Raw genomic sequence first — 26,356 nt, forward strand, 5'->3', positions numbered from 1 at the left:
GCACCACGTTTAAAGTTTTACATGAATTAGCTCAGTTACTTCGCCCATTAACCCTATGAAGTAAGTACCCACCATTAGTCTCATTTTATACTCGAGGAACCTGCGACGCAGAGAGGTTAGGAAACTTGCCTAAGATAACACAGCTGGGAAGTCAGTCTCAGGGCTGCTGATGCTAAAGTTCAAGCTCTTACCCACAAGGCTAGACTTCCTTCCAAGGACCATCTGAGGGTTTGGATTTATTTCACTGCTATTAAATACTGAAAAGATAATTTTTATTTAAAAAAACAAATATTGGAGTGTATAAGAGTAGTTGTCCTCTCAGGAAGAAAGCAAAAAGGAAACACTAAATAAATCATTGAGATCACTCAGATCTTCCTCAGTAAAAAGTTAAATGAGCTTCATCAAATTATTTAAAATTTTTTATCTCCTCCATCGACCTAAAGAGTAAAATATAAGTCCTTGTCCTCCCCCAGAAAAACAATTTTATAAAGTGTAGTGTCGTTTATAAAACCTTTAAAACCCACAGAAGGCCAGAGAACAACATGAGTCATTATTAGTTGGCTAAAATCTTATGAGGCTGGGGTGCCTGGGTGGCTCAGTCGTTAAGCGTCTGCCTTCGGCTCAGGTCATGATCTCAGGGTCCTGGGATCGAGCCCCGCATCGGGCTCCCTGCTCAGCGGGGAGTCTGCGTCTCCCTCTCCCCACTGCTCCTACTCTCTCTCTCTCTCTCTCTCTCTGTATCTCTCTGTCTCAAATGAATAAATAAAAAAAAAATTCTTTAAAATCTTATGAGGCCTCCTGTCCATTCAGAAGCGCTGGAATCACTCAGGAATCTGCCATTCTTGGGTGGGTGTGGGCTTCTTATGCTTTATTTTTATCACCTCAGCTGGGACACAGCCAGCTACAGCAGGGGCAATTCCGTGGCAGCCTGAAGATCGATAGAAGGCTCCCTTTCTTCCCTGAGTCCCCAGGCCACTACGTAGCTGGCTGAAGAGATTTGACACGCAAGGATGTGTAAGCCACCACTCCCTCAGAACAGGGCCTTCTGGAGCATTTGGCCTGAAGAAAAGAAACCCGAGGGGTTAGATCACAGTGGGCCAGAGTTACGATTGTATTTTACTTGGGGGAACCACACGGAGGTGACGGGTCAGCCGCAAGGGGGACGCAGCTTCGGGTTCAGGCGAGAGGCTGCGTGGCCACATGTTGGAGCAGCGGGGCCAACCTCGGGTCGCTGCCGCTGTTGGACAGCAGGGAGGGGGGGACAATGCTGGCTGAGCTACCCACACCCCCTCAGCTGCACTTTTCTCCTATGTCAAGGGGGACGAATGATACTCATCGGAAAAGGTTGTCCTGATGACCTCATAGCACAGGTGGGCTTCCCAACCTTGGGCCATTCCCCTATCACTGCATCAGTCAGGCTCATCGCGAGGAAAGTTTAGTAAAGGGGTCTGTTACAAAAGCGTGAGGCAGGCTCGAGGAAACCAGCTGAAGGGTGGTGCGGGGGCCCAACTGGGGAACTGTTTAGAGAAGACAGCAAGACCTTGGCCCAGCAACCGTGCGGGAGACTGAGCAAGCATCCCAGCCTCACTCTCCTCCTGCCCCCCATCTCCTGCTGGGGCTCCCCATTGGCTGTGCTCAGCCAGAAGCAAGGGAGCCCACGATGTGACCCATGAAGACCAGCCTCCCAGGGAGGAGGAGCAGAGAGAGTGGCTGAGTGGGGATGGGCAAAGGGAACCAATCCAGCACACAGCCTCCATTAGCCTATGCCCATCCCCCCTCCCCCCGCATTAGCCCCCCACTTTCAGGAGCTGAAACACATTTACCTTAAGAAAGAGACTTCTTAAGTCGCATCCTAAGCAGGGATATCATGAAACTGTGAGTTGGAAGGGCTGATTTTTTTTCTCTAGAATATACACTTGGGGAAGTTGGGTGTCAGCTCAGCCCTTGGAACATAGTAAATACTCAGTAAAGTGATTGTCTCTGTTGCTGGGAGTCACAGATGAACGTGCAGTGGCACGCCTCGTCCATACTGCAGCTAACTTGTAAAAAACGTGTTACTGTTAAAAATACGATCTTTTCCCACTGTATTTTCTAACTGGATTGCTAATTTCTAGAAAAGATGATATAAGTGAGTTTTGTGTGTTTGTTTTCTAACTGGCCCACCTTAATGAATTTGATTATTTGGCCCATTGGTTTTTCATTAGATTCTTTTGGTTTCTCCAGGCAAACAAGTAAATCATCTGGGAGCGTTGATACGTTTTTTCCGCTTATTGCTATTTAACATCTTACCACAGTGACTAGAACCTACAGGCAGTGTTGAACAAGAATGGGACAGCAACAACAACAACAACAACAAAGAATGGAACAACAGCGGTGAGATCAGGAATTCTGTTTCTCTTTTACTTTAATGGAAATGCTACAAGCTCTCTTGTCCTTTGTTTGGTAACATTAAACCTGAAGTTGACTGTTGGCTAATGGGAGATACTCTTTGTCTAGTTAAAGGAAGTGTTCTTATATTCTTAGTTAACTAAGAATTCTTATCAGGAACGGGCATTATGCGTTACCAAATGCCTCTTAGACCTTACAATCCTGGAATAAATCCCGCCGGATTATGAAGTATAATTCTTTAAGTATATTGCTTTACTTTCTTTTTCTAGAGGAGTTGCATCTTGTTTGGACAAAAGGTGAGTGTGTGCCTAAAGGTCATTTTCAGGATGTTGAGGGACCAAAACGAGTACATAAAGTGAAAATGCAAATTATTAATGCTGATAAAGGATAAATGTGTAAGAGTGAAAGTGTATGTTGTGCATACAGTTATGTTTAAAACAACGTTGTGTCAGAAATAACTGTAGTTGCAGGCTCTCAGCTAAATGGGAACATTCTTCAACAGTCCACGGGCCACTGAGTCTCTCTTTTACCTCCAGCACCTTAGCAGTTTCTTGAAGAAGACAGAGACTGCAAGTGGGAAGATTCTGGATATCCCAAGTTGCATGTTCAGGATAGAATTCCAAGCTGAGATAAATCTGGGTCTTGCAGATCTGCCTACTTTTCTGAAACTAGACCCAGCATCAGACTGTTCTCTTTTGTCTCGACTTAGGGTGGGTAAATTTATCCCAGTGTGAGCAAGGACAACTCACTAAGCAAGTGACAAGGCAAAATATAACGTAAGAAAGTTGCGGGTATGTTGTGAAAGTTGTCCGTTGGGGGGCGCAGGGCAACACCCATGGGTGGGATGTACTTCACGCTGTGGTAACCTGCATAAATCCAGGCCACCCTGTGGTCCGCCTCAGCTCAGTGCTGCATTCAGAAGAAACACCACTCCAACAATTCAAAATAATTGAAAAGCTATTCAGATTTTTCCTGTGGAATCGACAACATGTAAAGAAACCATCCCATTCCTAACACACAACCAAGTTCCTCGCTGCGCATCCTTTCCCCCAAACAGCAATTCATCACAACCCAGCAGTTGCCCCTCTTCTTCCCACTGGCTCTCGAAAAGTCCCCAGGCTTTCTCTCCAACTCAGCCTGACCTGGCCTTTGCCATCCTTTACCTTCTAGATCGGTTCTTTTCTCTGCCCTTCTTGCTCTAAAGCAGTCAAGCTCTTTTTGGCTCAGCGCCTCGCCCGTGGCCCAGATCTGCACGTCAAAGCCCAAGAACTATCTGGCAAAGGTAAAGCCCTTAGCAGGCGGCGTTTCTATTTTGTTTTCTTTTGTTTTTCTATAACACAGGCAGCAAGAAAATTCCCAGGCAGTCTCCAAACCTCTGCTTACCCGAGACTTTAATTTCCCTCCTCCGGCAAACATTACACCATGTTCTAATCTGACAGATTCTAATCCCCCCACTCCCACCAACTAAAATGTAGAACAACGAATAAACACCAAGGAGGTCAAAAGCAGGGAGACCAGAGAGAGCTGGGTCGTCCCGGGCCTGGAAAGGGAGCTCTGCGGGTGATGGCAAAATTAGGGTCGCACAAAGTGCTGTCTCTTCTACTTGGCCTGGTTCCCCCGAAGCTGAAGTTTCCCCCAAAGTATTATTAAGGCCTCAAGAAAGAGGTAGAGGAGGAACCAGGAGGCGTGACGCTGTCTTTGTGCATCTTGAAGCTGGAGGCTTTTCAAGGGCTGAGGTGCATCTGGCGGCGGAGGAGGGCGCTGCCTGCCGAGGACAGTTTCTGTCCGGGCCTGAGCCCTCGGCCACCCTCTCCGGCTCTAAAGCCCAGACGCCCCCCTCCAGCAGAGTGAGGAGCCTATTTTTAAAGACCAGGCATACTCTGAATGTGGAATGACTTCTCCTTTTCTCCACCCGATGCCAATCAGTGACTCATCAACCATTTTCTAAATGACTATGTTTTCATTCCCCAGTTTCCTTCCCACTGCGATATTAGAGAAGATTAAGTGCAGCCCCTAGCTGCCTCCCTGTTTTTCTGCGTCTTGTTTCAGAGATGGTACTGCCCCCAAAATAGAAGCATTTCACTGAATGCTGATCGTTTCGTGACAAGCGAAAACACTCGCGTGCGTGGGTGTAGGGGAAGATCTGTAGGACTTCCAGGAGGACGTTGGGTGAAACCAGAAGGAAATGGAATGTGGGACCATGAGAAATGGGATGCATCACCTGGGCGCCATGACCTACGCTCAACCTCGCGCCGGGGTTCTGGGCCAGAGCTTTTTATAAAGGACCCCCGACTTCACTTGGTATCGTCAGTTGCTACTGCGTGCTCTTCTCTGCCAGATGTTTGGTTTCCTTTCTGAGCCGTTCTGCTCTCCCCTACTCCTACCCCTGGCACCTGTGCCTGCCCCCTCACGGTGCCTTCTCTAGTGCCCCGTGGTCCTGTCAGTAGCCGCAGGGAAAGCGATCCCTTTGCTGGGATTTCCTCTTCCTACTCCTACACCTGGGCGCGACTGTTTCCACATGGAGCCTTGTCTTTTGCTCCAAGAGCAAAGAGTTTGGTTGGTCAATATAAACCCATCCATCATTTCCGGGATAATGATGCTCAGCCTACCTGCTGCTGATGGGCCTATGGTCTTATATTCTGGAAAACAAACAAACAGAAAAACACCAATACCGGTCCACAGATGTCCCTCCTTTACTGTTCCAAGTACCTTCTATTTGCCCTTCTCTGTCGTTCTCCAGCCTGCTCTGTGGCCTGGGTGCTTGATCTATGTGGATTATGTCAACAGCGTTCCCTTATCGACAGGTTTTCAGTTGGGTCCAAACTGTGCAGAGTTCTGGAAGTAGGTCAGAGGATTGGAGGACAGTGCGTTCTGGGTGTTTACTCTGCTCAGTTCCCTCTTTGGGATGACTCCGTCCCTTCACCTAAGGTCATTGCTTCTTTCAAGGAAGCCTACATGACTCTCTTTGTCTGATAACCTCTCTCTCCCCTCATCCCTGAAGGCAGGCCCAGGGGTGGTAGCAGTTCTACCTCTGCTGGCCCCAAGTTCCTGAAAGTTCCCACCCGCTGCCATTGTGTAATGAGTCCCTTTATGAAAAGAACCCTCTTGAAGTCATCCTCATTTGAATGTGCCATCTGTTTCTTGTTGGGGCCCTGACTGGCCCTATCTTTCTCTTCCTGTGCTCCAATTTTTCTCTCTCCTCCTGCAGCGTCTTTTGGCCTCCTCAGGCCTCTAGCATGACTCATCGTGGGCCTTTCAAAACAACTGGTGACCCTTTGGGAAAAGGCAGCCAAAGGGGTTACAGTGAAAGGGATGACCTTTTTTGAAGCAAGAAGCACAGCCCCAGGAGATCCTCAGTCTTCTGGGCTAAGTGTGATGCACATGAGCATCAGTTGGCCAGTGTATACTTGCTGGGAAGAAAGGCTGAGGATCGATTCGGCGCGGGATTACGGACTATGCCCTCAAACCCCTCCACATTACAGTCTACTTGTTCTGAGCCTGCAGGGCTTCTTCCTCTGTGAACCATTCTCAGATCATTTAAGGCCACAGGATATCTATAGCAACTGAATCTCAATAATCATAATGATCATAATCATGGTAATGGCTGCCAATTACTAAGTGCCAACTCTGAGCCAGGCACTGCGCCTGGTGTTTTGCCTCTGTAAATCAAATGGAAGTTTCCATCTCGCTCTTAAGGGTTGCTTCCCCCACGGTATCTGGGAAAGGCACAGATTGGACCCCCCCCCTCCATTCTTAAGTTGTCCACCCGCCTCACTCTGCTTCTCCGAGTCTTGTGTTACTCCCGGCTCCACCAGGGGGCGCTACAAACTTCCCTGTGGGTGGAGTTTGGGAACTCCGTGGAGGGCACCTTCCCCTCTCTCAGTTGCTGTTCCCTCTGGAAAGATCTCGGAGAGCTTTCCGGGGTGATTGGGAGTCCCCGATCTCACTTTCCTCCCTAACACAGCTAGACAGTTATGTGGGTCTGACATTCCGTGCTGAAGTTTGAGAAGCATCAAAGAAGGAAAAAAACCACACGTGAAGAAAAGACTGTGAAACCTCAGGACACCTGAGGAGTTTAGGCGCTCACAGGGGGGCTCTTAGAGGCACACTCCAGTTCCTGTCCTTGTCCCCTACCCTCAAGTCTTCTCCTCTCTGTGGAATCTCCTCCTTCTTCCACCTCTGCATCTCCCTTTTGAGATGTTTACCCACTAGAGCTGTTCTCACCCCAGGATACACCCTTTCCTCCAGCAGGACCTTTCCCCCAGTGTGCATTAGTCAACAAGTACCTCTGCAGCCTCCCATGGGTACTCTTCTGCCCACTGTCTCCCCAGACCTGCCGGCTGACCTTGTCAGATTGTCTAATGGTAGCTGTGGATCTCTCTCAGTCTCTCAGTCTTTCTCTCTCTTTCTCCCCTGCACACACATGCGCGCGCGCGCGCACACACACACACACACACACACACACTTACAGGGATTTCCCGAGGACAGATATGAATTCTCAGAGCCAACACAGTCTACACCCAGAAGGGGGAAGAGAACTGTTTCCCCAAGTGCCTCCACAGTATGCAAGACCCCTCTTTCACAGCGCACATGGTACCTCACAGTGTTTACAATTGCAGTTGGTTCTTCCGTCCATTTTTCCCTTTAAGTTGTTCAGCTTTGGGCCTCTGGGAACAGGCTCTTTAGTGGCTTCCCCTTTAGCTAGACAAAGACGCAGTTCAGGCGTTAAAATAACCACCTGTGAGAGCCATTGCATTTCTTTGCTAAGGTTCCTCCTGTGCCCTGGTCTCTGTCTGGGGAGGGGCTTGGTTCCATTGCCCCAGGTTCCTATACCTTCGCTGTAGACCCTCACAACCCCCGGGGGTGGCTGAGGTTCTTTTCACACATCTTTTGCCCCAGTGAATGACTCATCAACCTTGCGAGCTAGGAATTGGCCTTCTTCCTTCTCTCTCTCTCCCTATATCACATCCACAACCAAGTCTTTGAGATGTGATCTCCTTGACTTTTTTCTGGAATCCATCGACCTCACTCTATCCCCCCTTCTCCACCATGCCCACTGCTTCCTCCACATTGGCTGCCCGTCCCCTCATCATCTGTCTCATCATCTGTCCCGTCCTTATATGATGTTGCTCTTCACTTTTTTAAAAAAAATATTTTATTTGTTTTTTTCTTTAAGTGGGCTCCACACCCAACATGGGGCTCGAACTCATGACCTCAAGATCAAGAGTCATATGCTGTGCCCTCTGAGCCAGCCAGGCACCCCTGTTCTTCGCTTTTCACTACTTGTATGTGATTGTGCCTCCCCCATCTGAACTGTCAGCTCCATGACGGCAGGGGTTTCTCCATCTGATTCACTGCTGCGCATCTTGTGCCTAGCACAGGGCCTGGCAGGTAGTAGGCACTCAATACTGATTTGCTGAATGAATGAGCAAATTGTTGAGTCCAATTTACTTATCTCAGAGGCGAGAAAGATTAGGCTCCTAGCGCTGCCTTGCATACAGCAAGCTGTCAGGGAATACCTTGTGGATAAATGAATATTTCTTTTGCTCAAGGCTGCATAGGTAATTAGTGGCTGCATTTAAATCAAGTCTCCTAATTTCAGTTGATTCTTAAACTTTGCTGTGTGTTAGAAACCCCTGAGACGCTTAAAAAATCCTGATGCCCAGGCTGCACCCTAAACCAATTAAACCAGAAATTTTTGGTGGGGTTGCTGGTGGGGACCAGAGTATCAATATTTTTTGAGGGGGCGGGGAGCGAGAAAGAGAGAAAGAGAGAGAGAGAGGGAAGTGGGGGAGAGGCAGAGGGAGAGAGAGAGAGAGAGAGAGAGAGAGAGAGAATTTCAAGCAGACTCCACACCCCAGCATGGAGCCCGACACGGGGCTTGATCCCACGACCCTGAGATCATGACTGGAGCCAAAATCAAGAGTCAGACACTTAACCGACTGAGCCACCCAGGAGCCCCCAGAGTATCAATATTTTTAAAAACTTTCCAGATGATTCCACTCAACCATATTAAATCACGAGGTAGGACCCAGGTAATCCCATACTTCTCATACCGCATCTAATAGAAAAGCTTTGAGAAAAATCAGAAGCCTTACTGAGTGAATTGAACGTTCCATTCACATGTGCAGAAACAGTGGCGGCTTGTGGAGGAGGGGGCACATCATTGTGTTGGGTTGGGACTGTCCTGTGGGGAGAACCATCATGTATTCATCTCCAGAAGTGAACCTTGAAGGCAGAGAAATGGTTTTGTGAGGTGGTTGGAGGCACTGGAAGAAACTAAGTAATGCCAATGTATGTGAGACTGGTTACTGGGAAGCTGATCCCTAAGAATCCTATTAGACCACAGAAGAGTCACTCCAGGGACTTAGGGAGGATTCTTTGTTGGTGCCATTTAAAGTGGACCAATCTGAAGCTGTGTTTGCCAAGGAAACCATTTTAGACAGTGATGGAGAAAAGGCCGTAGGAGTCATTTCCCCCCGGAAAAACATCGTGCGGGCCACAGCAGTGCCCCGTGTCTCATTTCAGCCCAGAATTGCTAAGCCCTTTCACGGAGGCTTGTTTTCAGAACTGCCACATGTGAAGCTGGGAATTATGATTTAAAAGAGGAGTGAGAAAATGCCTAGGGAATGCTTTAAGTCATGGAGATCAATGGGAGAGAGTGCCGTGCTCAGGGATCTCAACTCTGGGCCCCAGGCTCCCCTCTTTGGGGCTACCCTAACCACAGAGGGCCAACTTCATCCAAGTCAAACTCCTTACAGTGACAACTTCTTAAATTCATGACAGGAGTTCTTACAATATGAGGAAACAGCAAAGGAAACCACAATTCAATAGCACAGAACAAGATTTGCTTTTCTCTATTTGTAACATACATAATAAATAGATGCTGACATTGATATATAAAGAGCTCTTATAAAGTAGTTAGGTATTATAACTCAATATGTTTAATTAAAATACTATCTTTACATGGTTAATACTTCTATTTACAATGAATTGCTCCAGGGGATTTTGCAGAGCTCTGAAGATACATGCATGGGCAGACCTGTCAATTAGTTCTAGGTTTTAGCCACTCTGTTTGGCATATATGGGAGAACAAGACTAAGGAGGAAGAAAGTTAATACATATTTCAGGGATTTAATAAGATGGGATCCTCTGGTTTTGGTGGGAAAAACCAAAGCAGTCATTGTAAAGCTGTTGTAAAGTTGTTGGTCCAAACGGAAACTTGATTTAGGTATCTTCTCTTATCTTCCAGATCACACAGTTCTCTTTGGTCATCTCCGTTGTACACACTGCTTTGTACTTGTGGTGTGGACATAGTCTATGATGGGCATTTCATGTGTTTTAAAATCGAAAACAATAAAGCAGCATGCACGAGCTCAGCTTGGACTAATATTGAACACCACTGTTTGGAAACATGGAGGCTTAAAATTGAAAGGGTCATTTAGTTCAGTTCCTTCCCTCTAGGTCTTTGAATATTTCACACCAGGATGTTGAGTTTGGAGGCATTCTAAAAGATCTCTAGGACTGGAGGATCTATCAACTCAGTTCAGGGTTTCTACCGTCCAGAGGCTTATATTATCTGGTTCATTTCACATCCTAGCATACTTTTTTCCTTGATTGAGCCCAATACTTCTTGTTTAGGAACACTAAAGTATCACAAGACAGGTTCTAGGACCCAGGAGGGCTCCGTGGGCTGTGGGATACCAGCGAGGGGGTCACCTTAGAGCTGGACAATGAAGGAGTGGAGCAGTGGGGGGACAGTGTCCTGCTTTTAAATAGGTAAGGACTATTACGCAACTACCTACCAATATAGAGCAAGATAGGTGAAGTTCCCTGGCATGCTGGAGCTCCCAGTCCAGCCAGTGACATGAGAATCATAGTCATTCACATCATATGTGACCCCAGAGATCAACTATCTCAGCATTTCTATTTTATGGACACTGTGAACCCCTTTGAAAGTGACATGCCATCTTTTCAATCCCTTAACATGTTAAAAAATCATTTGATCATTTTTATATAGTGAATGATTAAAAAAAAGAACCCAATTTTAAGCAAATACTGTTTAATTTTGGATTAACGAGTAAAGTTACACTAAGAAATTCATTTTAATTCAATTTTACTACTATTCACAATCTGTAAAGACAAATTTTGATATTTGTCTATTTAACAAAGGATGCATTTTATTGGCCTTAAATTGCTTATGTAAGAAACATTGGAATATGTCAACAGATTGATTTTAAATTCACATATTGTATGTGGTCACAGACTGAATGTATATTAAAGTTCAGTAGTCATTTAAATGTACATTCAGGGATCAAATGAGACAAAAACTATTTTCATGAGATGATGTTAATAATTCTTTCATTTTGTGCTTTTTATATGCGACCCATGTTGGGGTTTTAAAAAATAACCTGTGGTGGTATTTGCAGGTGGGGCCTTTGGGAAGTGAGCAGGGTTAGATGAGGTCATGAGGGTGGGACCCCATGATAGGATTGGTACCTTTCCAAGCAGTGGAAGAGCTCTTCCTCTCTCCACATCATGGGAGAAGGCAGCCTACAAACCAGAGGGCCCTCCCCAGAGCCCAACTACGCTGGTGCCCTGATCTCAGGCTTCCAGGCTCCCAACGCTGAGAGATCAGTGTCTGTTGTTTAAGTCACCCTGTCTATGGTATGTTGATATGGCAACCTGAGTGGACTAAGGCATAGTGTGACAGGAAAGTTCTGGTGCTGTTATTTATGAGCATAACAATTCACAGCGTGGATAATCTATATTACCCCAAAATGCAAATGCAAAATGGATATAATCATCATAATACTTTCACTTTTGCATTCGTTTTTCAGGTACCGCTAGTATCCTGATGTGTGCATAAGATTTGGATCCGTTGACTACTGATCCAAAGGAAATGATCGTTCTATTTTTGCTTTTGTGTGTCTCATGAACTTCTATTTCAACATTAGGAATTCTTATGCATCTTTTTTTTTTACCTGGTGGTCAATTGAGGGTACAAGAGAAATGATTTATTGTTCTTAGTTAACACAATTAGGACATTAGAGCAGTAAGAACTAATGTGCTGGCTAGCTGTACTGAGTTGAATGATGATCAGCTGTGTGAGTTCTGAGCAAGCCCCTCTAATTTCTACAAACTTTGATTCAAATGAGGACGTTTTTAGATGGTTAGTTCAAAGGGGGGAAATGAAAAATTTATATTCTTTATTAATTAAAAAAAATGGAGGCAGACAGGTCAGGTTCCCATTAGCAGAAGCCGCGGTGGGGCATGTTTGCTGCAGATGCCTTAGTGAGGGAGAGCGAGCTCTCAGGAGGGACCTGTGAAGTGTGGGGGATGCAGGGTGGGCAGGGGAAGGAGCTAAGCAGACGTGGATTCAGGAGAAGGCAGCCCCAGCTTGATCCCCTGGAGAGTTCTGGAGTGTGAATATCAGCACAGAGTGCGTTCTGCACTGTTCCACTGAGTCACTGGCCATGGGCTGCCGTTCGCTGGGGGGACTTGAACTCCTGGGTGGTTCCACTGCAATGCGGGCAAGCCTCCAGAGCAGGCTTCAGCTGTGAGCAGCGAGCATTTGCAGCAATGTGGGGCTGAGTCCGCCAGCCAGGGGAAGGAAGCTGGAAGGGAATCAACATCATCTACTACAGACATCATTTCTTTGCGTTCTTTGCATTATTTTAAGTATATAAACCCCCTAGAGCCATCTTTTTTTTTTAACTTAAATTTTACTTGGTGAACATACAGTGCAATACTGGTTTCTGGAGTAGAATTCAGGGATTCATCACTTACATACAACAGCCAGTGCTCATCACAAAAAATGCCCTCCTTAATGCCCTTCACCCATCTATCCCATCCCCCCATCCTCCTCCCTCCATCAAGCCTCAGTTTGTTCTCTATTGTTAAGAGGCTCTTATGGTTTATATCCCTCTCTCCCTTCCCCCCACACTTCCCATATGTTCATCTGTTTTCTTTCTTAAACTCCACATATGAGTGAGATCATATGGTATTTGTCTTTCTCTGACTGACTTATTTCACTTAGCATAATACACTCTAGCTCTATCCATGTCCTTGCAAATGGCAGGATTTCATTCTTTTTGATGGTTGGGTAATATTCCATTGTATAGATATACCACCTCTTCTTTATCCATTCATCAGTCGAGGGACATTTGGGCTCTCTCTATAGTTTGGCTATTGTTGATAATGCTGCTATAAACATCGGGGTGCATGTGCCCCTTCACATCTGTATTTTTACATCCTTTGGGTAAATACCTAGTAGAGCAATTGCTCAGTCATAGGGTAGTTCTGTTTTCAACTTTCTGAGGAACCTCCATACTGTTCTCCAGAATGGCTGCACCAGTTTGCATTCCCACCACCAGTGTAAGAGGGTTCCCCTTTCTCCGCATCCTCGCCAACACCTGTTGTTTCTTGTGTTGTTAATTTTAGCCATCCTGACAGGTGTGAGGTGATATCTCATTGTGGTTTTGATTTGCATTTCCCTGACGATCAGTGATGTTGAGCATCTTCTCATGTGTCTGTTAGCCATCTGGACATCTTCTTTGGAAAAGTGTCTATTCATGTCTTCTGCCCTTTTCTTAAATGGGTTATTTGTTTTTTGGGTGTTGAGTTTGATAAGTTCTTTATAGATTCTGGATACTAACCTTTTATCTGATATGCCATTTGCAGATATCTTCTCCCATTCTGTAAGTTACCTTTTAGTTTTGTTGGTTGTTTCCTTCGCTGTGCAGAAACCTTTTATGTTGATGAAGTCCCAATAGTTCATTTTTGCTTTTGTTTCCCTCGCCTCTGGAAGCATGTCTAATAAAAAGTTGCTAGGGCCGAGGTCAAAGAGGTTGCTGCCTGTGTTCTCCTCTAGGATTTTGATGGTTTCCTGTCTCACATTTAGGTCTTTCATCCATGTTGAGTCTATTTTTGTGTATGGTGTAAGAAAGTGGTCCAGTTTCATTCTTTTGCATGTTGCTGTCCAGTTTTCACACCATTTGTTGAAGAGACTGTCTTTTTCCATCAGATAGTCTTTCCTGCTTTGTCGATGATTAGTTGACCATATAGTTGTGGGACCATTTCTGGGTTCTCTATTCTGTTCCACTGATCTATGTGTCTGTTTTTGTGCCAGTACCATATTGTCTTGATGACTACAGCTTTGTAATAGAGCTTGAAGTCCAGAATCATGATGCCTCCAGTTTTGTTTTTCTTTTTCAGGATTGCTTTGGCTATTCAGGGTCTTTTGTGGTTCCATACAAAGTTTAGAATTGTTTGTTCTAGCTCTGGGAAGAATGCTGGTGTTATTTTGATAAGGGTTGCATTAAATGTGTAGATTACTTTGGGTAGTATAGACATTTTAAATTAAAAAAGTTTTTTTAAAGATTTTGTTTGAGAGAGAGAGAGAGAGCAGGAGCAGAGAGAGAGGGACAAGCAGACTCCGCACGAAGTGTGGAGCCTAACTTGGGGCTCGACCCCACGACCCTGAGATCATGACCTGAGCTGAAATCAAGAGTCGGATGTTCAACTGACTGAGCCACCCAGGTGCCCCGGGTAGTATAGAATTACTATTAAAATGATGTTTGTTCTTCCAATCCATGAGCATGGAATGCTTCTCCATTTCTTTGTGTCCTCTTCAATTTCTTGCATCAGCGTTCTATAGTTTTTGGAGTATAGAACCATCTTTTGAATTCACAAACTGTTTGTTATGGAACAATGATTATTTAATATTGTTTAACGGGAAAGTAAGCACCACGAGGGCAAGTCTTTGCTTTGTTCTGTTTAATTCACAGGTGGCTCCTTGGTTCCTAAAATAGTCTCAGACACATTAGTAGGTTTTTGTTGAATAACATCTATGGAACGAATGAATGAAGAAGATCTAGAACCCTAGTATTCTGAATTTTGGAGGATTGCTTTGTAAGGAATTGGCACTCCTGTCAGTCAGAAGTACATCTGAGTGCATGTATATAGTATCTGACCCAAATAGGGGGTTATTTTTCTCACAATACAAGAAATTTGGTAGGGGTGGGAGTCCAGGTCTAGGGAGCACTCTGTTCTTTTATATCCCCAGAGCCTTACTTCTATGCATGAGGCTTTCATGCTCATGTATGTGACAGTCACAGGACAGCCCTTCCATCTCAGCCCCAAGTCCATTCACCAGGGCCAAGGAGAGAGAGAGGAAGAATCCAGGAGGGCAGCACCTTGGGGGGAAGAAAAAAACCAAAATGTTCCTTGAAATCTCTAGCAGCTGTCCATGTAGGTGTTTTTATCCAGAACTACATCATCTGGCCAACCCTAAATGTGAGGGAACCCAGGATGGTGAGCAGATTGGCTGGTGTCAGCGCCACGGAACGAAACTGAAATTCTGTTAGAAAAGAAGTAAGGGATAGTGGGTAAGCAAAGGTTACCCACTGACGGTTTCTGCCACTGCAGCAGAACTATGGAAGTCCTATGGGTGGTTCAAAATGACTACCCTTTCCCAAGGGCAAATAAAGGCAAAATAAAATAAAAATGGAAAATAAATTTGAAAACTCAAATCCTTTTTTTTTTCTCTTTTTCACTTTCCCCAGTCTTTTATTATGACTTTCCTAGCAACCAGGGGTGAAGTTCTCTCCAGAGTCAGTAGGAAATACTTTAAACATGTTTCAATAGAAATCCAACTGTTTATTTTCGTCTTAGTGGCCTGATATTCCATCTGTACACTAGTGAGCGTATAGGATGGTCACTTTTTAAATTCTTTTCTCTTAAATAGGAAACTCGGACTCCCGGCATGTTTCTGCTAGTGTTATTGTTACTACAGGAGACTCCTAGGTGCTATCGTTCCTTACGGTGAGTCTTGTGTTTCTCCATGGAGAAGCTTTCATTATTTCCAGACTCTCATTGAACGATTATGAGACCATTGAGACAGGATGAGAAATAAAAATGTCTACTTTGTGCACTGGGCTGTTATTCCTGGATCTTTACAATTGAGGTGGAGAAAGAAAACACCTCCGGAAAAATAATTTAAGAGGCACGGCTGGTCGGTTGTCTCATATTTGATCCCAGGAGCCTTGTAGTTCATGCACAAATATGAAAAGGGCCACGTAAGTAAATTTTGATGACATTTTTTATTTAAAAATCTCCTGCTGACAAAAATCACCTTTCCCACCAAGCATAATCTCGGTGCCCAATTTAAAGGCTGGCCCGTCCAGTAAAGTATCTTTGGGCCGTGAGTTCCGGAGTTTCATCTACAGAGTTCTTTGTCTGAGTGGTCATGCTGGGTTGGAATTAGTGTGTTGACCTCTTTGTGCCTTTGTGTTCCCCATTCATAAAAAAAAAAAAATTGGCTATAGTTTTTGGTTGTATTGATGTGGAGGCACGGAGTCAAATATCCTGACCCCGAAATGCTTACCTCACACTAGCAGCATCACTTTCCGGGGCAAGACACCATTTCTGCAAGTAGATTTGTTAGGTCAATCAGAAGGGTCAAACCGTTCCTTCCAAAGAACCAGACTTTTGCCCACTATTGCTAATTGGCTAGATACTGGTTGTTTGTTTGTCTGTCTGTTTATTCTAGCACGTCTTGTGCAATATCGTATATTATTATCTCAGTGAGCTTCCTGTGGGGATGTTAACTTGTTCTACACCCACATAAAATACTTTATTCTCTGGTTTTCTTATTAGATTTACTAACATGTCATTGTTGTACCATTACCATGTGACAGCCCAGGAAGAAGTAAGAACACGCTATTATACAACTCTTGGCAAAGCCAACACCAATGTAGGGAAATCATTAAGCTTCGGAAAGTTTTAACTTTCTTGTGCTCAGTTTCTTATCATTAACCCAAGGCTTGTGTTCTTCCCCGACCCCCTCATCTTGTAAAGGAACAGAGGGAGAACAGTGGACAGAAATCAGGCTGAGCCACAGCCGCTTCCGGTGCCTGCACTTACATCAGTGATTCATCAAACTAATGGGGAGTTCTAATTCGGTGCTTTGCTCCCCTTAAGCCCTGTAATTGCGGTGTCTCTGAACCCAAAGGAAACACGTTGCGCTCTGCGTGCCCAGGCGCATAGCTTTTAAATCTTCATAACTCTGTAATTACTACAGCGCTTTCCTTCAAATCTGGCTCAATTTCACTTCCTTAATGAGCACTACAATCTTGATAAAGTTTGCAGTTTGCTGCCTCTGCTGTTCACGAGGACTGTGTCCCAGACTGATAATGCGAGTTGTTGATTGCACTCCCTCAAGTTCCTCTCCAGAAGAGCTGATTTATTTCAGGACCACCACAGTCAAAAGCACTTCCTCTGGGTCAAGGCCCGCACCGGGCGTTTTCCTCACAGAAGGGTGCTTGGAAAGCAAATTCTGCACAGTTCAAAAAAAGGGGAGGTGTGGGGGGGAGAGCTTATGAACCCTTAGGGAATGGCTGTTTAGCTTTATTAGCACCATGTGCTCTAGAGACTGTGCTTCATTTTACCCAACTGAAGACTTTGCTTTATAGTAAATATATTAAAAATCGACTTCCTCTTTATAAACTGAGCCCCGCCAAAGAGTGAGAATTACAGATCAGCTTAAAAAAAAAAAAACAAAAAAACCCCAACAACCTAATTTCCACATTCTTTCTCCTACCAACTGGTTTCCAGGATTTTTAAAAGACTTGTTGGAAGTGCCATTTCATGATTCTAGTCAAAAGCGCATCTTCTCTTACAGCTGGCTGGAGGGCCTCTTAATTTTCGCCACTGTTTTGCTTTCAACCACGTGCTGATGCTCGGGCTCGGCTTTAGTTTTCCCGTTTCTAAGCTGGAAGACCCAGCACTGAAGCCGCTGTTGAGTTTAGACTCCCTGGATTCCCCCCAGACCGGGTTAATCAATCTGGGATTCTGAATTGCACTTAATTCTTATCTCTATTATAGCTTGCTGGCGATGTACTACCTTGATTTGTTTACATGTCTATTTACCCTATAAGACTCCACCCTTTGAGAGCGGTGTTTATGTCTTCTTTCGTTTTAGATCCCTGGCAGCCAACAGAGGCCTGAGCACCCAATAGATGTTTGCACTCAGTAAATAAAGCTTCCAGTAAATGTTTGTTGCATAACCAGAAGAACGAATCAGTGAATGAAACTTTCCTGTTTGCTATCACCATCTGCTTTAACTCTGTCCGTTATTTTGATGTATTTGCAGTTCTGACTAGATCCAGATTTGGCATGTTTAAAATTATATTCAGTTGTAAAATGTGAGGCTAGGAGTTCTGAAGATAAGAAAGAAGTCAAAATTTCTGCCATTGGAAACAATGTGAGCAATCAACAGTTCTCTGCAGGGAAGATAAAAAAGCTGGTTAGAACAGTCTTTGGATTCACAGTCTTTGGCGTTTTGGAAAAACCACTTACTAGCATTATTTTTTTTTTCTGCCCATGTTTCCCTGTCAGTAAAATGCAGAGAAAACCCTTGTCCTTCACACTCGATAGGCTAAATGAGGATTTTTGAGGAAGAAAAGCACAAACTGAAACAAAGGAAAACCTTTGGGAGTGGTGTATAGCCTTTTTTCCCCCTGAAAACTATACACATGATAATTGTCAATATGTATGCACCTGTGCTTATGTGTATGGTGGCTTCATATTTTGATATATTAATGAATTCTTCCCCCTGGTCTTTCCTGGGAACATAGGTACACAAAGCCAAATTTGAGGTTCTTGAACCAGAAGCTCTTGGACTTTTGAGTTTCAAGAACAAAGCCGTGGAGGCTTTGGACACAATGTTTATGCTGTGAACCTTAGGTCTGGGAGAATGCATGCTCCCTCCAACAAGCTGGCACACACCCATGGGCTGCCAGCTTCCTCCCGTGAACCAGCAAAGCCAAAGGAGAGAGGGAGTTGGTGAATGTCAGAGTTCAGCAGCTAACATCCAACTTGGGAGAACCTCCTGGGGAGCATGAAGTGTGGCCTCCTGGCGTGGGAGGGAGAGGGGCCAGTAACATCTCCTGCAGTCCTTCTGTTGACTGTGCGCGTGCCTTCTTCTCATATGTTCTGTGGCTGTCTCATCTTTAGCTTTTATCTTGCCCTAAAGTTGTTTTTCTGTGCTATAACTTCATTCGTGGGTACAATTCAAGTGTAGGATAGCCATGAGCTCCAGAAAGTTTTCTGCTTGAATGTGAACCATATGACTCTCCAATAGTTTCCCAAGAATGGTAACCTCTCCCTCCTCCTCCAGCCATCGCTACCCACTCTCAGATCTGCTCTTCCTCCTTTGGCAAGTACAATGTACCTCCATTACCAGATATTCTAACATCACATTTTATGGGCATACCATATTCATTTACTCCCAAGTTGTTGCTTTTTACTTATGTAAACTTGATATATTTTTCTATCTGTAAAGTGGTTTGGGTAACTTGGGTTGGGATGGAATGCTCATGATTTTTCCCAATAAAATTAATGAAAATACTTTTTATTTAACAGCTTTTTACTTAGTGGCAGGTCTTTCAGGAGTGAATTAGAGTGATTAGGTGAGGAATCGGTGCAACTGGGTGGAGGAAGGGAGACTCCGGTCACTATAATTACATGATTATGCTAACGAGCCCATGTATCTCCTGGAATTTCTTAGACAAAAGAAATATTTTTCAAGTATAAATAATGATGGTGCAGCATCAATACTGGGATATTTGAAACAGAGCAGACATTTTTGGTGAAGAATCTTTCAGGAAACTGTTTTGTTGCTTGGGAGGCTCTAGAGGAACTTGACTGTTGGCACTGGTTCCCAGTGGGCTGCAGCGGGCAGGAGCGTGACTGTGGGGTGTGGTGACATAGATGGGGTATTTCATTCATTTTACAATGGCCTTAGGTTTATACTGACCAAACATTAGCGTCTATGGGGAAATTGTGCTGGCCTTTGAGCTGCGTGAGTTTGACTGCTGGGGATTAGGCCGTGGGGTTATTTTTAAATGCTGCCTTTCCTTTCCATTTTGGCTACAAGCTCATGGTAGTAAAGGGGCACATGGGGCGGCGGCGGGGGGGGGGGGGGGGGGTGCGGTATGTGATCAGGAGAGATGAACACGCGCATAAGTAGGTATAGCAGTCTGGCTTCAGACCCCAACCTTGATTTCATCAGGTTTTTGTGGGGAAAGCCAGAGTAAAATGGTGCGATCGGGGATTTGAGTAAGGAAGGCACAGCTCCTGTGGATGTGTGGAAAATGCATCAGCATTAAGAATATTCATACATCTCATCATGATTACATGTGGTTGCTACACTTTTATTGATTTCAGTATTTCAGTTCTATACATTAGGAGCCAAGCTGAAGAATGTGTGTGTGTGTGTGTGTGTGTGTGTGTGAGAGAGAGAGAGAGAGAGAGAGAGAGAGAGAAAGAGAGAGAGAGAGAGAGGAAGGTAGGTCACATAGGAGAGGCTTAAAATGGGAAGAGGTACAGTGAGGCCAGGAGGCTGCCTTAAAGCTGTCCTTGGATCGCTAACACATAGTTTTTATTTAGGTGGTGTTCCAGATGTAGAACAATCACATTTCTAAAGGTGCCTTTATTCATACTTTACAGTGGACTGAGAACGGAAGGGATCAAAAGCCAAAATCAAAGCTTTTAATTTTGAACCAAATGGCTTTATTAGCACATGACTAGGAGTCCAGGAGATTACAAAGAGAGTTTTCCTTTTTGCATAGTTGACGTGTGCTTTGAATCGTTTTGAAATCTTGACTTCAGTCTATGCTGACCACTTCGGGGCAGGCACCGAAGTCCCTAGCCTGTTCTTGAACTTAATTACCCGCTGGAATTCTCCTCCTCCTGGACCTGGAGGAAGACTCTTCCTCTTCTGTGAGACTCTTTTGCCCTGTCCTTCAATCAAGCCTGGCGGTGCCGCAGGGGCCCTGGGGCCCAGGAAGGAACTCACCAATGATCCCAAGCTCCTTTTAGGAGTGACAACCCAAGCCGGCTCATTGCCCCTGTGAGTGCTCAGCTGAGCCCACTCTACTGGCCCCCTGGGTGCTATTAATAGGACAGTGCTGGGTGAGGGGGAGTGACAGGCAGGGCTGACTTGCCACAAGGCTTGCTAACTGGATGCCTTTAAAACCCCTCATTGTTCTTTATGCCTCAATATGTTTAGGGAGGAGTGTGTGGCTTGGCTACCTAGCAGAACTCATGTTCAGAATTTTGAACATATTAAAAAGTCAAGCTGAATTTGAAAACAACCAGCTCTAAGCTTTTTAGATTTGTGAGATAAAAAACAACTCCTAAAAGACCCTTTTCCAAAATATTTTCTTTTTTTCATTTTTTGTTTGGAAACAAAACCAAATGTAAAGTTGCAAGAAATGTACGACTCCCAAAATGCCCTTTACCTAGACTCATTATTTTGCCATATTCGCTTTTTTCTCTGTCTTTGTACGTAGACATGACTATTATCATCATTATTGTTGTTGTTGTTACTGAACCGATTATGTATACCTTGCAGACATCATGACCCTTTACCCTCAAATTCCCAGCCTGGATCTTTTATGAACAAGGATGTTCCCTTGCCAAAATGTTATTAATTTTTTTAAAGATTTTATTTATTTATTTGACAGAGAGAGACACTGTGAGAGAGGGAACACAAGCAGGGGGAGTGGGAGAGGGAGAAGCAGGCTTCCCACCGAGCAGGGAGCCCGATGCAGGGCTCAATCCCAGGACACTGGGATCATGACCGAGCTGAAGGCAGACGCTCAATGGCTGAGCCACCCAGGCGCCCCATGTTATTAATTTTTTTTTTTTTTTGGTAGAATAAGAGAAGGAAGGGTCTGTTGAAGCCTTTATAACCAGAGTGTGGGCCAGTCCAAAGTGCTGACTGTGGGGGCCCTGTGCAGGCTCCCACTAAAGGCAGGGAGAGCGGAGAGGAGGCACTACCGCAGGGCTGGAGGACTTTATTGTTGCCATAAAACATATTTTTTCCATGTTCTTTTTAGACACAAAAAATGAAGGCTGCATTCCCAAGATCTGGCTTGTGGCTTTAAAATAAAAAAAAATATTTTTACAGTATTCTTTTTGGAGGGATGAAAGCATGTGTTTTATTAACATTTCCCAAACTCTTTTTTTTAGGTTTTAGGCTGACAGCATCCAGCCTGCAGACTGCGGCAATCGAAATACATGCATTTTTAGAAATTATACCTTTCAGTTAACTGCAGGGGAAAACTTTCTTCTGTGAATCATCTCTGATAGAGAACTCGAAAATCCCTGTGTATGATCAGCCCAGTAGGGTAACACGCAGGTGATCCGGCTTATCTCACCTAACGTGCCAATGAGTTTTGCAAGCAGTTTTCTGGGGCTTTCACTCATTGGTGGTTTGGGCCTCATTCATGATACTCTTTAGAGATCTGGCCTAACGCAGGTGGCCGAGAGTTGCCTGGGAAAAGGTATCAACAGAATCCTGGCCACTCTGGGAAGCGCCCAAGCCTCATCACCTCCCACCCAAGCTGTCCCACGACGCTTACAGAGCCCGGGGACTCTCCGAGGGGCAGCCCAGCTTTTCCTGCTAAGAACCCAAAGGACTTGCTCAGAGCTGGAATTCGGCGAAGCAACTTGCTCCAACACGCCAAATCTGCCGCAACCCCAATACCCCACCCTCCTGCCTCTGCGCTCGCTACCCACACCCCCAACCCCAATTTGAGGACTTCCCGCCCCCACCACGCTGAGAGTCTCAATCCTAACCCCTTGGATGCGAGTGTCTTTGCGTCGGAGCGCGCCGGGCGCGGCGAGGCCACCAGTGACTCCCAGCGGCCGCACAGGGCGCTGCGCCCCCCTCGCCCCGGCCTCCCTCCGCCCTGCGTCCGCCCCGCCACCCCCGCGCCGCCTCCTGCGCTCGGGCTGGAGGCGGATTCCTCTCTCCGGGTTTTCAAAGCGCCTTTCCGAAACCTCCTCCCCGCCCAGAGAGGGAGTGAGGTCCCGGGCGCAGTCGCTCCCCGGAGCGGCCGAGGGGCGCGCGGGGAGAGGCCTGCGCCGGGGTACTTTCAAACTGAGGCGCGCGCACACACTCACACCGAGACACACACACCCAGACACGCACGCACGCACACACACACACACACATATACACGCCCATTTATATAGGCGGTGGCGGCGGCAGCGGCCGGGGCGGCGGCGGCGGCGGCGAGGCAGGAATGATGGAGCTGAGCCAGCCGACCCGGGTCGGAAGCAAGTGAGGAGAGCCCAGGCGCACCCCGGGATTTCTGTGCCCCGCTCTTGTCATCCTACCCAGGGAACGGTACGCCCGGAGGAGGACCAGGTGGACTGATTTGCCAGAGGGGCGGGGAAGAGGAGGAGACCAGGTGAGCGGAGGAGCCCCCGCGTCTCCGGAGCGCCCGGTCGCGCCTTTGCCCGACTCCTGCTCCCTCTCCGCCCAGGTGGGCGCGCCCGGTTCCCCGCTCGCAAGGGGCGCTTTGAGGAGACCAGAAAGTCTCAGCCCGGCTTCGCGGGATGCCTTTCGCCAAGAGGATCGTGGAGCCGCAGTGGCTGTGCCGGCAGCGGCGCCCGGCGCCCGGCCCGGCGGAGGACGCTAACGGAGGCAGCGCCGAGCCGCCGCCGCCCCTGCAGCCGCCGGGCGGACGGGACGAGGCCGTGGCGCCGGGGCCGGAGGATCCCACCCGCGCGCCCCCCGCGCCTCCCGGGCCGCCGCCGTTGCCCGCGCCGACCGACCAGGCGCAGCCGCCGCACGGAGAGGCGCCAGCAGCGGGCGAGGAGAGCGCGGCGGGGGTCGCGGAGGCGGCGTCCGCGGCCGGGGAGGCGTCCTCGGCGGCAGCCGCGGCCGTGCTGCTCATGCTGGACCTGTGCGCGGTCAGCAACGCCGCGCTGGCCCGTGTCCTCCGGCAGCTCTCAGACGTGGCCCGGCACGCGTGCAGCCTCTTCCAGGAGCTCGAGAGCGACATCCAGCTGACCCACCGCCGCGTCTGGGCGCTGCAGGGCAAGCTCGGCGGCGTGCAGCGCGTCCTCGGCACGCTGGACCCCAAGCAGGAGGCAGTGCGTGAGTACCCGCGCCGTCCGCCCGCCGGGCGCTGCGCTCCGGCGCCGCACCCTCGCGCCCTCCCCGGTCGCCGCAATCCCAGCCCCGCGGCGCCGTGCCCGCTGCAGCTTGCACCTTAACTCTCGCCTCCCCACCCTCCCCTCCTCTGGGACCCACCCCAGTCCTCCCGGTGCTGGGAGTTCCCGCTGGGCGGGAGGCGGGGATGCAGTCGCGGAAGGGGGTGGGGGGGGGGAGAAAGTTAAAGGGGCGGCCTGGGAACCCGTAGGCAGCCGCGGGCTGAGAGGGAGAGTGTTGGGGACACAGGAGGCAGAGGGGTCTGTCATTCATTCCCGGGACTCGCCTTCCCCGGGGGTGGGGGTGGGGGATTGGTGCAACTTCTGTGGTTTCCAGAAGTCCAGCCCCGAGCCCTGTAGTACCCTCCGTGCGTGCTCGGGGGGCTCGAGGAGTAGCGAGCGTCCTTTTAGGGCTTTTGTAACGCCGTAGCGGTTTTGTCACTCTTACTGTTACCTCAGGGTCTGCGCCGAGCCCCGAACTTGTGCCTTGCGCTTGCGTGCGACGTAGCGCGGCGCCGTTCGCCGCGCGAGTGAACTCTGAAGCCTGTGCTCTACCCTTGTGGCCCCGAGGGGCCGCGGGGATGGGCGTGGAGGCAGGAGTGTCCCAGGCCCGGGGCATCTTTCCTGCGCCCACCAGCACAGGGTTCCTACTAAATGGCTCTCGGTGCCGTCTGCCTTCTGAGGAGCCTGGAGGTGTGTCCCCGGCCCCCCTCCCCCACCGTGTACTGTCGCCCAAATCTGCCCGCGTGTGGAAGACCCTTGGGCATCTTTGCTGCCCTTTAACTTCACTCTTGCGACGCCCTAGGGCTCCCAATAAATGTCATTCCGTGTCATCTGCCCTCCCAGGGGCGCTTAGGTCGGTCAAATCAGGCGGCGGCCGAATCCTTTAGGAACGAACCGACGGTGGGCGGGGGCGCTAGGCCCGCGCGCCGGTCCTTTGGCGCCTAGTCCGGCTGCGACGCTCGCAGCGAAGGTGATGTCAGCGGCTCTGGCTTACGTAAGAAGCTTCCTCGGTTGCTGCAGCAGCTGCGCCGGAGCGCGGTGGCCGCGGAGCGCGCGAGGCGGGGGCGCTGTCGCGGCATCTTTCCTCGGGGATTTCCGGGCACCTCTGCCCTGCAGCCCAGCCCCCTCGCCGACGCTCCCCACTCGCGCACCCCCCCCAAACAAACAAAAAAAACCCCTCTGCACCGCGCCCCGGGAATTCGCTGCTTTTCTGCAATAACAATAATAATAAGCGTAATGAATAAATGATGTGCGCGATCGGTTTTCGCAGCTATAAAAGACCCAGAGTTGGGTTAATGACTGGTTGTTTAAAAGGGCAATTCCGGGATGAGTTCTGGAAAGCATTAGGACTGCCGTAGGCCAAGTCGTATTTTACTTTTGGGACTTGAAATGAGCGCTTTAATCCTGCCTCCTTTTTTTTTTTTTTTTTTTTTTAAACCCCAAACCACACAGCAGGGACAAGCCCTTCACTTTCTACAGCGCTGATATCTGGGGAGTGCGGTTGGGGTGAGTGGTGGTTTCACTTCAAAAGAACTGGAGGGAAGTTTTGCAGACAATGTTGAGTGGTGCTTACATTTCTGTGTGTGTGTGTGTGTGTGTGTGTGTGTGTCACATCGCTCCTTAAATTAGATCTCACACAAGTGAAACTCAGTGCTGGAGCAGAATGTGCCCCCCTTCTCCCCTCTTTCTTTAGAGAGAGCAGTGGGCAGTTATGTGTCTGGCATTTAACACAGTCCTTTCAGGCCCTTTTACAGGAGTGCAAACTAATGGTGGATGGAGAAGAGGATTTTTGATGACTATATACTCTTTATATGTATTTATACATGAATAGATAAATAAACATGGGGCTAATTAATACCCAGGGATGAACTTAAAAATCTCCTATTTTAAAATTTTCCTAAAACATCATCTCTACACTTTGTGTCCAGACCTTTCCCTTCTCTTGTCCATATAAATTTAGGATGGCATTTTTGTTTGACGTCATAGAAAACGTTACCTTCGGGAGGAAAAGCACAGTATTATGTGTTTTCATTTGGGTTTCCTAGCATGCAGACAGAGAGACAAGGATTTCTGTGTGAGGAGTTTATTTGAGGGGGGATTCCAGGAAGCACAAGGAGGTGGGGAGTGGGGAGGTGGGTCAGGGAGGGGAGGAAAGCTCATGCATGTTGTGAGCTGCTTATCACTGTGGGCAACTGGGGTTCAATCCAGCACACACCTCAGAAGTGTTCCACTGAGGAGTGAGGGAAGCTGGAGTATTTATTTACCCACCAACTTCTACCCCTGATTGATGGAAAGTAGCACTTGGAGCATGAACTCTCTGGCTCCTGGGGCCTGCCCCATGTGTGGGCTCAGCATGCTCCTGGGCCAGGTAGAGAGTTACAAAAAGCCTATGTTGTGAACAGGAATGTCTGCAGGGGTCCTCTGGGGAGGGCAGAGGGGCTATGGGTGGCTACCAGTGCCATCGACTACATTATGCATCTCCCTTCAGCACTGCTCAAGGCCTAGGGGAGTTTCAAAGGGAGAGGAAGCCTAAAAGAGACTCATGCGCCCTTTTCTCCTCGTTTGAAGGTGTCTGGGTACCTCCATACCCCCTGGATAGCCTTCCCACCCTGATCATTGTCCCTGTGTAGTCTGCATGCTGCTTCATCCATGCACAGCTGCTTTCTCTCGCCTTGAGCCAGGCTGGGATGGCTTTTGCAGGGGTGACATGATCTGACATACACTTTAGTGAAGTCACTCTGGAGGCAAGTCTGGAGGCTGGTAGACCAGTTGGACAGTGTGACTGGTGATGGTGGTCAGGACTAGGGAGGTATCTATAGGGACCGTGAAAAGTGGTAGGATTCTGAATTGACAGGATTTATTAATTGGTTTGGGTATAAGGTATGATTGGAAAAAAACAATTATGGATGACTTCTAGTTTTGTTTTGTTTTGTCTTAAACAATTTGTAGAAGATGG

The 26,356-nt window shown here is 47.5% G+C and overlaps 1 protein-coding gene across 3 annotated transcripts in view; it reads left to right on the forward strand.

The window, feature by feature from the left end:
- Nucleotides 1-22,517: 22,517 nt before the first annotated feature.
- NHS (NHS actin remodeling regulator) overlaps nucleotides 22,518-26,356 on the forward strand; it is a 347,530-nt gene continuing 343,691 nt past the window's right edge. For all 3 annotated transcript variants that reach the window (XM_032389706.1, XM_032389702.1, XM_032389703.1), the window contains exon 1: nucleotides 22,518-23,344. In XM_032389706.1, the coding sequence (XP_032245597.1) occupies nucleotides 22,801-23,344 (544 nt within the window). In that variant the 5' untranslated portion in view covers nucleotides 22,518-22,800. The remainder of the gene's footprint in view (nucleotides 23,345-26,356) is intronic.

This window comes from Phoca vitulina, unplaced genomic scaffold, assembly GCF_004348235.1.
Source record: "Phoca vitulina isolate PV1807 unplaced genomic scaffold, GSC_HSeal_1.0 scaffold55, whole genome shotgun sequence".
In the NCBI taxonomy this organism is placed as follows: domain Eukaryota; kingdom Metazoa; phylum Chordata; class Mammalia; order Carnivora; family Phocidae; genus Phoca; species Phoca vitulina.